At 55.0% G+C, this 13,476-nt stretch overlaps 1 protein-coding gene across 3 annotated transcripts in view; it reads left to right on the forward strand.

Annotated features, from left to right (window-relative positions):
* The window catches only part of LOC136387813 (patr class I histocompatibility antigen, A-126 alpha chain-like), a 192,054-nt gene that overhangs the window by 70,831 nt on the left and 107,747 nt on the right, over positions 1–13,476 (forward strand). The window contains exon 6 of one of the 3 annotated variants that reach the window (XM_066359882.1): positions 5,854–6,259. The exons of the other annotated variants lie outside the window; for them this stretch is intronic. Coding sequence (XP_066215979.1) covers positions 5,854–5,858 — 5 coding nt within the window. The 3' untranslated portion in view covers positions 5,859–6,259. Of the gene's footprint in view, positions 1–5,853; positions 6,260–13,476 lie in introns of those variants that run through there. 3 annotated transcript variants of the gene reach the window in all.

Raw genomic sequence — 13,476 nt, forward strand, 5'->3', positions numbered from 1 at the left:
CCCCTCATTGTAGGTAATCCCTGGGGACCCCCAGGCCATTGACTCATTTCTTTTAGCCTTTGGCTCACTGTCACCCTCCCCAGAGTGTCATCTCCTTGACCTCGGTGATTTCAACATAATGAAATATGGAAGGATGAAGAGTGGTTCCCAAAGGTGTCCCCCCATATCTTTGGAGACTCTGGACACTTTTCCTTACATTGGAAAGGGACTTGGTGATGTAATGCAGGTTAAGGACCTTAGGACAGGGAGACCATCCTGGATCACCTGGCTGGGCCCTATCACGTCACATAAACCTAAAAGCAGAGAGGTTTCTCTGGCTGAAGTCAGAGATACTGCAGGAGAGATGAGGGTGAGGGGAGGCAGAGAGGTTCCACGTGGGGGAAGGATTGTGTGTGCTGTGGGGGCCACGTTCCAGGACTGAAGACATCCTCTGGGAGCTCAGGGTGGCTCCAGCTGACACCTAGCAAGGAAACAGGGACTCAGTCCCACATCTGCAAAAATCTGAGTTCAGACAACACAGTGAATGAGCTTGGCAGTGGATTCTTCCAGAGCCCCAGTGAGGGGCAGAGACCTGCTGAGCCCGTATTCCTAGGCGACTGAGGACATTATAAAGGTGTAACCTGCACTATCCTGAGATAATAAAGGGCTGTTGTTTAAAGCCACTCGATTTGTGGTCACTTTACAGCAGGGACAGAACACACACAGCAGAGGATGCTCAGTCCCTGGCTCCTCACTTCCCTGAGCTCCTCTCCTCCATGACCTTCTGCTCTGCTCTTCCTGGGCCCCCTCCCTTGTCATCCCCTAGACTTGTCATTGCCAATAACCCAGTCCTCCCACAGTCTCCACACCATGCTTCCCAAGCTCTGCCCTCCATTTCCTACTCACCCCGCAGGGCGGCCTAAGCTCTGGAAACACTGGTGCGATTATTTGATCACATGTGTAATGTAATGTCAGCAAGCCATTCATCACAAATGTGCCTGTTTCCCAAGCCTGAGACCACCATGTGCTACATCACCTCCCACAAACCTTTGTGCCCACTGGGATCCCAGGTTGTTATTCTACCATCTAGTCACTGTCCCTCACCCCTCAATGTCCTCTCCTCCCTCCTCACTCATCTTCAATTCCATGAGACAGCATTTCTATCCCTCCCTTTCATCTCCCTTACCTTGTCACCCTTGCTTAGAAAACTTCACAGCCAGGAAATTCTACCTCTGCCCTCCCTGCACCTGCCCCGTGCAGCTACAGGAGGCTAGAGACAACACAGCCTCCTGGACACTGTCCCATAACATCATGACCCAGACCACAAGGGGTCCACACAGCTGCCCACAATCATCCTGTCCCTGCACGGCTCCCTCAGTCTCCCCCATCCTCTGCTCAAACATCCACCCTCCTTCCCCATCTCATCACTGCCAGTGACCTTGTTTCCTGCTTCACTGAGAAAACTGAACACATTAGAAGATGATTATTACAGATTTCCAACACCATCTACTTGGAGACGTCACCACAGGTGAGCTGTCCACACTCCCAGCCAGAGCCGTCCCTCTGCTGGTGCTCGAGGCCTCATCCCTTCTCATCTGCGTAAAGGTGCTGGTCCAGCAGTTCTTCCCTCTTTTTCTCTTGTAATTTTTTTTTTCTCCACTAGGTCACGTGGCAGCGTGAGAATTCACACCCAGACTTTAGCCTAAGGGAGCATAACTGACCGATGGCCCCGCTGCTGTGCTCTCAAATCTGCTGCCTCATTTGCTTTGGGACCTCACTTCTCCCAGGCTCCTTCCCGTCTAAGAGTGAAAACAGCAGGGAAATTGAGGCAGAACCATTGCCCCTCTGAAGGCTGACTTAGGCTCCAGGCTCCCTGTCACCCTCTCTGAACTTTTCTTACTCTGCCCTGGGTCTGGGACGCCTCCAGCCAACCTTCCTGCTCTCTCTCCATCATTTGGATGACCTCATTGACCACTTGTAACTTCCAGGATGTACATGCTCCTGTTGAAATGCACAGTGACACACGGCTTCCCTGGGCTTCTCTGTATTGAGGACGTGGGGGACTCTGAGACAAACACAGGGCTACTGAATGAAGATCATTTCACAATGTAACAATCCCGAGTCACAGACACACTGCGTGGGAAGAAGAATTCAGGAGCTTTGTGAGTCTGACTGCAGGGCTGGTTAGACACATTTCTGTACCAAGGGGCCAAATCACTTCCTTACAGATCAGCTTCCTGATGTTCAGGGTTCCCAAGACTGTGCTCCCCACTGTGGTTCACAGACAGCAGGGAGACTGGTCTCTGAGAATCTCCATCCCGTGTTTTCAGACACAGCTCCTCCAGGGTTAAGAGAAACCCTGTCCCTCCACCTCCATTCCCAGGGCAAGCTCACTGTCTGACATCTGGTTCCCTGGGGTGAGTTTTCTTCTAGAAGAGTCCAGGGGGAGAGATAAGGGGTGGGAAGCAGGGAGTCCATTTCAGAGCCTGGAATTTTTGGAAGAAAAGAGGAAGAGGGGGCGGGTCCCAGCCTGGAGGTCTCTCCCTGGTGTACTCACACAGCCCTTGGGCCAGGACTCAGGGAGACAGGGTGACAAAGAGCTGTCTGCGTAGGAGGAGGGGTCAGGGCAGTCCTGGGTTCCCAGGCCTGGCTCTCAGAGTCTCAGTCCGAGGGCGGAGTCTGGGCGGGGAAGGTCGGTGTTAGGAAGTCCCCATCTCCCCAGTTTCACTTCTGCCTCTTAATTCGTGTCGGGTTTTCCATCCTGGATACTCAGATGCTGCCGAATACGTCACTCCCATTGGGTGTCCGGTTTCTAGAAAAGCCAATCAGCCTCTCCGTTGTCCCTGGTTATAACGTCTCTACGGACCCGCCCGACTCAGATTGTCTTTATACTTTGAGGATGCCAGTGATGGGGCCCCCAACCCTCCTCCTGCTGTTCTCGGGGACCCTGTTCCTGATCGCGACCTGGGCGGGTGAGTGCGGGTCTGGAGGGAACGGCCTCTGCGGGGGCGCAGCACCCCGGGGGGCGCGTGTCCACTATCTCCAGCCCTGACCGTCCACATGCGCCTTTTCGGCCTTTTCCGTCTCCGGGACCCCTCCTCTTCTGTCCCGCAGACCGCGGGTACGAGACCCGCGGCAAGAAGGGTCGCCGGGTCTCAGTCCCTCACCGTCCCCAGGTCCCCACTGGATGAGATATTTCATCACCTTCGTGTCCCGGCCCGGCCGCGGGGAGCCCCGGTACATCACCGTCGGCTACGTGGACGACACGCAGTTCGCGCGGTTCGACAGCGACGCCGCGAGCCCGAGGGCGGAGCCGCGGGCGCCGTGGATGGAGCAGCCGTGGGTGGAGCAGGAGCACCCGCACTATTGGGACCGCGAGACGCGGCGCGCCAAGGACTACGCACAGGCTTTCCAAGAGAACCTGAACACCCTGCGCGGCAACTACAACCAGAGCGAGGACGGTGAGCCACGCGGGCAGGACCCGGTCACGACCCCATCCCCACGGACGGGCCGGGGTCGCACGAGTATCCGGGTCAGAGATCCAGCTGTTTCCGCGGGACCCCACTCACCACCTGGGAGTAACCCAAGGGACTTTGGGTTTAAGTTTAATGCCCACGGTCGGGGCGGGGGCGGGGCCGAGTGGGCGGGGCTGACCGCGGGGCGGGGTCAGGGTCTCACACCCTCCAGTGGATGATCGGATGCGAAAAAGGGCGGGACGGGCGCCTCCTCCGCGGGTACAGTCAGTTCGCCTACGACGGTGCCGACTCCCTCGCCCTGAACGAGGACCTGCGCTCCTGGACCGCGGTGGGCGGGACGTTTCAAATGCTCCGGCGCAAGTGGGAGGACTCCGGTGTGGCGGAGCGCTACAGGAAGTACCTGGAGGGGGAGTGCGTGGAGTGGCTCCGCATTCACCTGGAAAAGGGGAAGGAGACGCTGCAGCGCGCAGGTACCAGGGCCGCGGGGCTCCCTCCTCTCCCCTCGGGCTGCGGCTCCTACACGGAGACAGGAAGTGGACCGGGGTCAGAAAACTCTCCTTTGGGTCAGGACATTGAGTCTCCTGGGTTTTCAGATCCAGGACCAGAAAGCGATTCCCCCCTTCTCTCAGGGACAATTAGGGTGCAGTCCTTCTGGGATGGAGGGGAGACCACCCCTGAAATAACCCATCAGGGGTTCCCCTTGACCCTGGCAGTGGCCCTCGGACCCATGGGGACTTTCTCCCTCAGGCCTTGTTCTCTGTCCCCCACCCAGTGTGTCTGAGGTTTGACCTGGCTTTTCTGAGTCATTTGGCTTACAATCATATCAGGATCAGAATTCTGTTTTCTCCTCTCAGAGACCTGCCCCCCACCCTGGGCTGTATCCCTCTGACTCTAGAGCTTTCTGAACACTAAGAGATCATCCCAGGTGCCTCAGGCCAGGCTGGTGTCTGGGTTTTGTGCTCCCTCCGCCACCCCAGCTGTCCTGTCCACTCTCAGTATGGTCATGTGAGTCCTACTGGGGTGGCCCATAAGGGATGAAAAGTTTCTGCATTTCTCACCCTTCTCCTCAGACCCCCCAAAGGCACATGTGACCCACCACCCCATCTCTGACCGTGAGGTCATCCTGAGGTGCTGGGCCCTGGGCTTCTACCCTGCGGAGATCACCCTGACCTGGCAGCGTGACGGGCAGGACCTGACCCAGGACATGGAGCTTGTGGACACCAGGCCTGCAGGGGATGGGAGCTTCCAGAAGTGGGCAGCCGTGGGGGTGCCCCCTGCAGAGGAGCAGAGCTATACGTGCCATGTGCAGCACGAGGGGCTGCCCGAGCCCCTGACCCTGAGATGGGGTGAGGAGGGGACGTGGGCACAGAGCGTTTTCTCAGGGAGCAGGGGCCTCTGGAAGACTTCAGCAGGGTCGGGTCTGTGGCCTGGGGGTCAGGGCCCTGACCTTCCTTTCCCTTCCCAGAGCCTCCTCAGGCCACCATCCCCACTGTGGACACCGTTGCTGTCCTGGTCCTCCTTGGAGCTGTGGTCACTGGAGCTGTGGTGGGAGCTGTGATGTGGAGGAGGAGGCGCTCAGGTAGGGAAGGGTGGGGTCTGAGTTTCTTGCCCCACAGGGGGTTTCAAGCCCAGGAAGAAGTGTGTCCACTTCGTTAATGGAAAGTACTGACCCTACACCTGTGCTTGCCCGGTCTGGGGAGGTTTGCTAACACGGACTCTTTAGTGAGGCACGTGTGAACATGAGGGACAGATTTATCACCTTGATGAGTCAGTGATGGAGACCTGGTCCGCAACAATCACAGGTCAGAGGGGACGGTCCTGCTGAGGACAGACCCCCTGGAGGATGGTTAGTCCAGGCCACAGACATTCCTCAGGTTCCCTGATCCTGCCCTGGGTCTGTACTCACAGTTCTGGAAACTTCTCTGGGGCCCAGGACTAGGGGTTCCTTTAGGACCTCATGGCCCTGCCTCCTCCCTGGTCTCTCAAGGGATGTTTTCTTCCCACTGGTGGGAAGGGGAGGGAGCTACGCTCAGGCTGCCAGTCAGTACGGAGGTGTGACCCCTGTGACCCTGTGACAGTGCAAACGGGAGCCGTGGGAGACCCTACTCCCCTTAGTTCCTCCTTTAGTCTCCTGTCCTGGGAGACTGCACACATCCTGGGCTCTGACCACGTCCTGTCGTGGTCTCCCCCAGGCAGTGACAGTGCCCAGGGCTCTGGTGTGTCTCTCACGGCTTCTACAGTTGAGACCTAGATGTGGGGAGGGGGTGGGGCTGCGGGGACAGGTCTGGATGACGGGTGTTCTCTTCTCTGGAACGTTTTGAGCAGGACATGAGCTATTGAGAATGTCACCAGCTACCATGACTGACCTGAGTTTGTTCATGATTATTTTCTTCTACAGCGTAAGACAGCTGCCTTGTCAGCAACTCACTGACAGAAGATGCTTCACACACAGTCGTCAACCCTGTTTGTGACTTCAGGAACCTCTCACTTCTCTGTCTGCAAAGGACATCTGAACGTGTCTGCATTCCTATCAGCATAGTGTGAGGAGGTGGGAGGCTGACCCACCCCTGTCCCCAGGTCCCCTCCCCACACTTCCCTGTCCAGCAGAGGGGGGCTGGGCCCTCCCCATCCCTGTCTGTACGTCGTGGAGCCCTGAGCTGCAGCTTCTTACCCCCTCATTGAAATAGGACTCTGGGTGGGAATTAATTTTCGCAGTTCTTGTCATGGAGGTTGTTGGGTTAATTAGAGGAGAAGACCCTAAAGTTTGAAAGGAAATAAATGGAAGCACTGAGAACTTTCCAGAACCCGTGTGTCTGCTGTGCTGAGTCTGTTGCAGGGACAGGAGTGGCTGTGAGGACCGAGTGTGGTCAGGACCTGTGCCCAGTCGGTGCTCAGTGCTGAGACCAGCTCGGCAATGGGGGTGCCCAAAAGGAAGTCAGTGCAGGACTTGAGACAAACACACAAGACACAACGTAGAGAAAAGATGGGCACAGAAGACTCCCAGCCTCTAGGACTGAGAGCCCAGATCTCTGCAGCCTCGTCGTATTTATTCATGTCTTTCCTCATCAAGATTAGCAGAGCCTGGGTCAAATTAGCAGAGCATGGATTCGGGTGCAGAGAAGGATGACTAACTAATAGCTTTCAGGTGTGCAGGAAAAGGCCACAGGGATCAGCTGCTTCTATGAAACAATCTTATCAGTGCTGCCGGGCAGTGTTCTGCCCCCACAGGACCTGGTGTTCAAAGTCCACACCAAGGACCTGTCTCAGGGCAGCATCCTAATCTCTGGCCATTTCCCCACACCCCTTCCCTCCATCACATGGATGTGGTCACACTTCAGAAGCTCTCTGAACACAACAGTTAATGTTTTGGTTTTTTTTAATGGAAGTTTCCCTTTATGGACATTACTGATTAAATCACTGGCCAGTGGGGATTGAACTCCCAGCGGTTTGGGCAGTGAGGCTGAAAGTACCGCCCTCTGAGCAAGCCTGTCTCTCCGGTGACCAGCCCTGTCCTGAAACTACCCAGGACCCTCAGCCATGGGCCATCTCATGAGCATCCCAAGAGATTCTGAGGGATTTATGAGCTCTGTGCCAGGAACCAGTGCATAAACCAAATACTTTCCATTATACCACAGGTGTTTGAGCACAGACTCATTGATAGAAAAACTATCATAGCAGATAATAGATGCTGGCACACTCACCACTTAGGTTTGATTGAGGCCAACACTCAACATTAAATACTATGACTGCCCCAGGGAGTCTACAGGTGAGGAAGGGGTAACTCAGACTCCCAAAGCATCATACCTTTTATCCCCACACAGAGATGAAACTATTGTTCTACAGGCTGGCACATTACTAGAGTCCCATTCAGTCACTATTAGTCCAGTCCAGCATCTAACTGAGGATATTCACATGGCCAAAAAAAATTATAAAATTTGCTCACAATTTTTGGTCAGAGGGGAAATTCAAATTAAGTCATATGTGTTATTGCTGCACCCCTCCCAGAATGGCTACAATGAAAACCTTACACAAAATGCATTGTTGGCAAGGAGTAGGAGTAATTCAGTCTGTCATGTACTGCTTGTGAGAGTCAGTTGATTCAAATCTTTGAAAAATGCTTTGGCAGAAGTTACTACACCCAGACATCGGCTCACCCTGTGACCCAGCATGTCCACTCCTAGTTGTATACCCAGTAGACCTGCACACGTGTGTGTGACACATAGTGTGAAGAAATTATTTATAGCAGCACGATTTGTGAATCTGCGTTAAACAAATGCTCAGAGGCTGCACAGGAAAAGAAGTGTGGTCTGTTCACATAATAGAATCCTCCGTGGCCATGAAAGTGAACACACTACAACCTCACAGCCACAGGGATGAGACCCAGGACACAACGCTGAGTGAGAGCCAGGTGCCCAGGGGCGACCACTGTACTGTTCCATTCTATCACACCTGACGGGACTCCCCTGTGCTGTGAGACCTCAAGATGGTGGTCACTCGGGGTGGGTGGGGGGAGGGTATGACTGAATAATAATGAAGAGGGCTTCCCGGGGTGCTGGGAATGTTCCATGGGTGTTATTTATCCCCACACTCACTCTGTGAAAATCCACTGTGCACGTATGATCTGTCCACCTGTCTCTGTGGGTGTCGTCCTTCATGTCCTTCATGAGAGTATACTTTTCTGGAGTTTTGAACTAATTCTCTTTAACCCACATAGAGTTATCCTACTGAAAGCTTTTAGAAATGCTGGGATTTAAAACTCCAGAGTAAGTTCCTGTGATTCAGACCCAGGAGGCGAAGGCAGAGCAGGACCAGGGGGCCTGGGAGCTGACGCTGCACAGCTCGGGAAGGGCTGTCAGCCAGGACGGGGTCAGTCCTGAACAGACCCGGGAGGGGAGTGTGACAGGCGCCCCTGAGTAGGGCCCAGGGACTCATGGACAGGGGTACCGGGTGGGCGGGCTGGTCAGGAACGTGAGGAAAACTGACCCGGAACACGGAGAGGTGGGGAGAGCTGTGCTCAGGACCCCTTGCCGTGGGCGGAGTGGGTGGAGGTCCCGGTGTGCACGTGGAGGAGCGGAGGGTGCCCGTGTGGAGGGGCTGCTTGTCCGGGGAGGGGGAGGCCGTGATGGATGGGGTCACGTGGTCCCTCCCTGCACCCAGGGCTGCTCAGGTTAATCCTCATCGCTGCGCCTCCAGGGCGGGTCCCCCTGTGGGAGCCGGTAATGCACCAGCTTCATCAGGAACGGGTGGCTTCCCCTGTGGACGGGGGACGGCAGCGGTGTTCCCGGCGTGGGCTCTGGTTGTCCAGCGCATTGATATGTCACTGGCCCTGGGACAGCTTGTAGTCCTTTGCTTAACGGGCTAGAGGAGAGGTGGGCTCTCTGTGGAGATGTGCCCCCCACGTGGTCAGGGGGGATGTCTGTGCCCCACACTCCTGGGCTGGTGCGTGACCCAGTGCACCACGCCAGCCATGGGGCTGGTGGTGACGGCGTGGCCTGGGGCCGGTCCTGCTACGGCTTCTGCTGCTGACAGGCCTGGTCCCCTGCGCTCACTTGTGGTTCAACAGGACTGTATCGGCCCTCAGCCCCGCCCACAGCTGGGACCAGACCCGAGTGGTGTCCTCTCCCTGCCCTGACGTTGTCATAACCCTCAGCCACACCCCGCGGGTGTCACGTGAACACCGGCTGCACTCAGCGGGCTCTGGTCACCTGCCCAGAACCCGGACACTGGCTGAGGCTGCTTTGAGGCCTAAAAAGCTGCCTCCTGGTGCTCCTCCCAGCCCAGGGCCCTTTCCACAGGGGGGCATAGAGGGGCCACACCATGTGAGCCAAACGGGGAGTGAAGACCCTCCCATAACCTAACAAACCTAAACATTCCTGCAATTGCTCCGCCTGCCGTGGCCGCAGAGAGGCCGGTACTTATTCTGTGACCGCGGCCGGCATCACCTGTGTCTTACCCGACCACACAGCCCCCGAGAATGTGACAGAGAAGCCGGTCCTCACACTCTGTGCTCACTGACCCCCATCCTCGCTGTCGGAGGGGGGTCAGCAAAGAGGGAGCTGCTTCCTCCAGGGCGGGAAAACAGCCAGACGTGAGCACGACACCATGGATGTAATGACACAACAGCACTTCTGCCTGGACCAGGTGACACAGCAGCTGTCACGAGCCTGTGGCAGAGAGTAGGGCCGTGCAGATGCCCCACGGGCAGCACAGTGAATGTCCATTGTTGTCCCTCCCAAGTAACAGCAGACGGGTCTCGACTCTCTTCAGTAATAGCTACAGAGAAGAAGGTACCAGCCAGGTCGAGACCAGAGTGACACATCCCAGGATGGTGACTGAGAGCATCTAGCAAGTCTGTGATGTTGGGGACAGCTGCATACAAGGGGGTGCTACCCCACAGAGAGGCTTTGGGGGTGCGGCATCACCCAGGGGCCACTATGACCCTCAGCAGAGAAGGACATCAGTGTGTGTGTGTCTGTTGGACACAATGGTGCCCAGTGGTCTGGAATGACTTTGGAAGGACAGGGTTCTCACAGAGGGTCAGGATGACTTTTATGTATAAACATAATGATTTGATATTTGTATATATTGTAAAATGATCACTATCATACACCTAGTTCCATTTGTCACCATTCATAGTTACAAGTTTTTTCTTGTGATGTGAACTTTTAAAACTTACTCCTTAGCAACACCTGACACTGATATAATGTTTTATTCAATTATACCTCAAAATAAAAGACAAACACAAGTCAAAATAATGCAGAAGACAAACATTTCCACATCAGCGACGGGAAAGGGGACAGCATGGTCACTCTGCATGTCCGGGACCCCGGGGTCGTGCTGTGCAGCCCGTGGAGGTCCCTCCGCAGGACAGGCGGGACATCGTCTCCTGACCAGGGACGGCCAGGGGAGAAGAGGGGGGCAGTGAGGACAAGCACCCCCCTGTCCAGAGCTCCCACATCCGCAGAGTGGGACAGGGTAGGAGAGGGAGTGAGAATCAGGAGACAGAGAAAGCCTCCTCTTCGAGGGGACCCTTATGCAGAATGCAGTGTTATGACGTCCAGGTTCCTGTCCCCAATCCTCACAGCATCTCTGACTCGTGGGTTTCCGTTCACCACAAAGGTCACGTGTAATAGAACAGTGAGGACTTCAGCTCAGACTTCCCCAAGTGAACCCGATACTCATCTGTGTTCCCACACTTTGCTCTGGGCCAGGTGGCTGGTGGGAGAGACAGGACGTTAACCCACAACTGAGACTCGGTCATGAGTGAACAGCTAACATCTTGGGGTCTCCACAGGCAGATGTGGATGCTCCTGAGAGAAAAAGTGAGGATAAAGCAGAGCTTGGAAGGGTGGGAACAGGGCAGCAGTGGGTGCAGGACAGGTGACACTGTGTCTGTCCCTCTCCTGGTCCCGCCCACCTCAGACGTCTCTGTACACGGGGAGAGGGCTGTGGTGTCAGGACAACACTGAGTCACTGAGGGCTTCACACCTGCACTGTAGACACAGTCCTGCACACAGGGGTCTGGGGGAGACGGGTCTGTGCTGCTGCCTGGAGGGGGGGGCCCGGCGGTCAGACTGCAGAGGGGGCAGGATTCTGGGGGGAGGACGGGAGGACATCTGAGGGGTGAGCAGTGGCCCGGAGACGCTGTGAGGAGCACGTGGGAGTGAGTCACCCCACAGTGAGCACCGGGCTCCTGGGTCCCTGCGCCCCAACGTCCTCTAGACCTGCCTCCGGGCAGAGTCACAGAGTGCAGTCTCTCAGCCACATTCCGGGCCCAGGACATGTGCTCCCAGGGACTGAAGGGGGAGGGACCGGGGAGGACCCCGGAGTCACAAAGAGGCCACCGGCCACCTCTCACTTCGACACACACAGGTATTTACTGGTCTCTGGAGTTCTCGGGCAGGACACTATGCAGGGAGGAGTCCCAGAGGGGACCGGGCCTTAGAGACCAGCAGGGGACCACACTTCACATTTCAGCCTTTATTGAGTATGTTCCATGCACGAGGCATTTGCAGGTTGCTACGTGTGAGTGAGATCACAGACAAGCAGGGACTGGAGAGGTCTGTGGGGACACACGTCCCTGGTGGTGAACACAGAGACTCAAAGGGACGTGAGCTTTAAAGTGAACCATCCTATCGAGTATGCCCTGAGTCCTCCTCTGTCACGGAGAGCCTGTCACCTGCAGCAGGACAAGCGGTGGGGGTAGGACTCCCCGTGTAGCACGAGCCCTCTGTCCCTGTCCACCCTCCTCCCTGTCCCCCCCACAGACCCCGAAGGAGACGGGGTCCCCCCAGCAGATGCTGCTGGCCGCTGGGAGGAGCAGTGTGGGGTCCGGGCGCCCTAAGGAGATGGAGTTTCTCTGTCCCCAGCTCTCCACTGCCCACAGGCTCTGACACTGCAGAGACAGGGGCCCCGCAGTGAGGTGAGGACATGGACGGAGGGGGGTGGGCACTGAGAGAAGCTGCTCTTTAAGGGGCTCCCACAGCCACTGAGCACAGGGACCAGGGGCACTCGTCTCAGTCCACAGCGTGTGCACATCTAACACTACTGTCCACTTCCTCCTTCCAGGAAGGTCCGCTCCTTGGCTGAATGTGATAAATATTTATTCTAACTCTCTGCCTCTCTGCTTCTTCTAAGTCTCTCACACACCTCTCCTTCTCAGCCTTTATCCAGTAAGACTGAGATCAGCAGTGCTGGGCCCTGGCAGGGCGGCTCAGTGGTTAAGCATCGTCCCCACACGCCCAGGTCACGGGTTCATTCCCAGTCAGGGTGTGTTCGAAAAGCAACCCATGGCCTGACCTGTGCTGGCGCAGTAGACAGAGCCCTGACCTGGAACAGTGAGGTCGCTGGTTCAAGGCCCTGGGCTTCCTGGTCAAGTCACATAGGAGAATCAACTACTCTCACTTCTCCCCCCTTCTCTCTCTCTCCTCTCTCTAAAAAGGAATAAATAAAAATTTAAAAAAAAAGAAAAGCAATCAATGAGTGCACATCTAAATGGAGCTGTGAGTTTATAGTTCTCTCTCTCTCAGATCAATGAAAAAAAATTTAAAATCTAGAGTGTTAGCTGAAAGTTTTAACACATCCTCAAAAACAAAGAGCTGAAGCAAAGAGAAAATACGCAGAGATATGGACGGTCTAAATAACACGACTGAAGGCTCAGATAATCAGTTACATAGAGATTTCTACACCAACGATGAGAGTATAATACACATAGTATTTTCAAGCACACATGAAACATATTTTTTTAGAAAGAGAGAGACAGACAGACAGGAAGGAGAGAGATGAGGAGCATCCACTGGTAGTGGCAGCACTTTAGTTGTTTATTGATTGCTTTCATATGTGCCTTGACTAGAGGGCTTCAGCTGAGCCAGTGAGCCCTTGCTAAAGCCAGTGACCTTGGGCTCAAGCCAGCAACCTCTGTGCCAGAGCCAGCGACCATGAGGTCATGTTGATGACACGACGCTCAAGCCAGCAATGCTGCACTCAAGCCTGGTGAGCCCTTGCTCAAGCCGATGACCTCAGGGTTTCAAATCTGAGAGCTGTAGCATCCCAGTTTGATGCTCTATCCACTGTGCCACCACCAGTCAGGCATGCATGGACATTTTTGGCAATGTAACATTTAGTAGTCACAAAAGAAGCCTCAACATGTTCAAGTTAGTCAACATCACATAGACCTTGTTCTCTGGCCATAATGCTATTAAATTTTAAACCTATTTAAAAGGGTAAATAAATTAATTCCATACACATGAAGCGTGCTAGGAAGTCCCCGTGGGAATGGATACATTATAAATGGTGGAAGACTAGTTCTCAGTGACACCTGTCCATCCAAAGCAGGGCAGCGATGGACACACCCGCATGTGAACAAGCTCCTTAGGAAAAGGAAGCCTGAGTATAAATGAGCTGAGCATCTCCTCGTAGAGACTAGAACAGCAAAGTAACAGCAAAGCAAAGTAACGTGCAAATAATAGAGACCGGGCAGATGTCAGAGAAACAGGAAAGGTAAGAAAGATAAACAAAGCCA

The sequence above is a fragment of the Saccopteryx leptura genome, chromosome 1, assembly GCF_036850995.1.
Source record: "Saccopteryx leptura isolate mSacLep1 chromosome 1, mSacLep1_pri_phased_curated, whole genome shotgun sequence".
Classification (NCBI taxonomy): domain Eukaryota; kingdom Metazoa; phylum Chordata; class Mammalia; order Chiroptera; family Emballonuridae; genus Saccopteryx; species Saccopteryx leptura.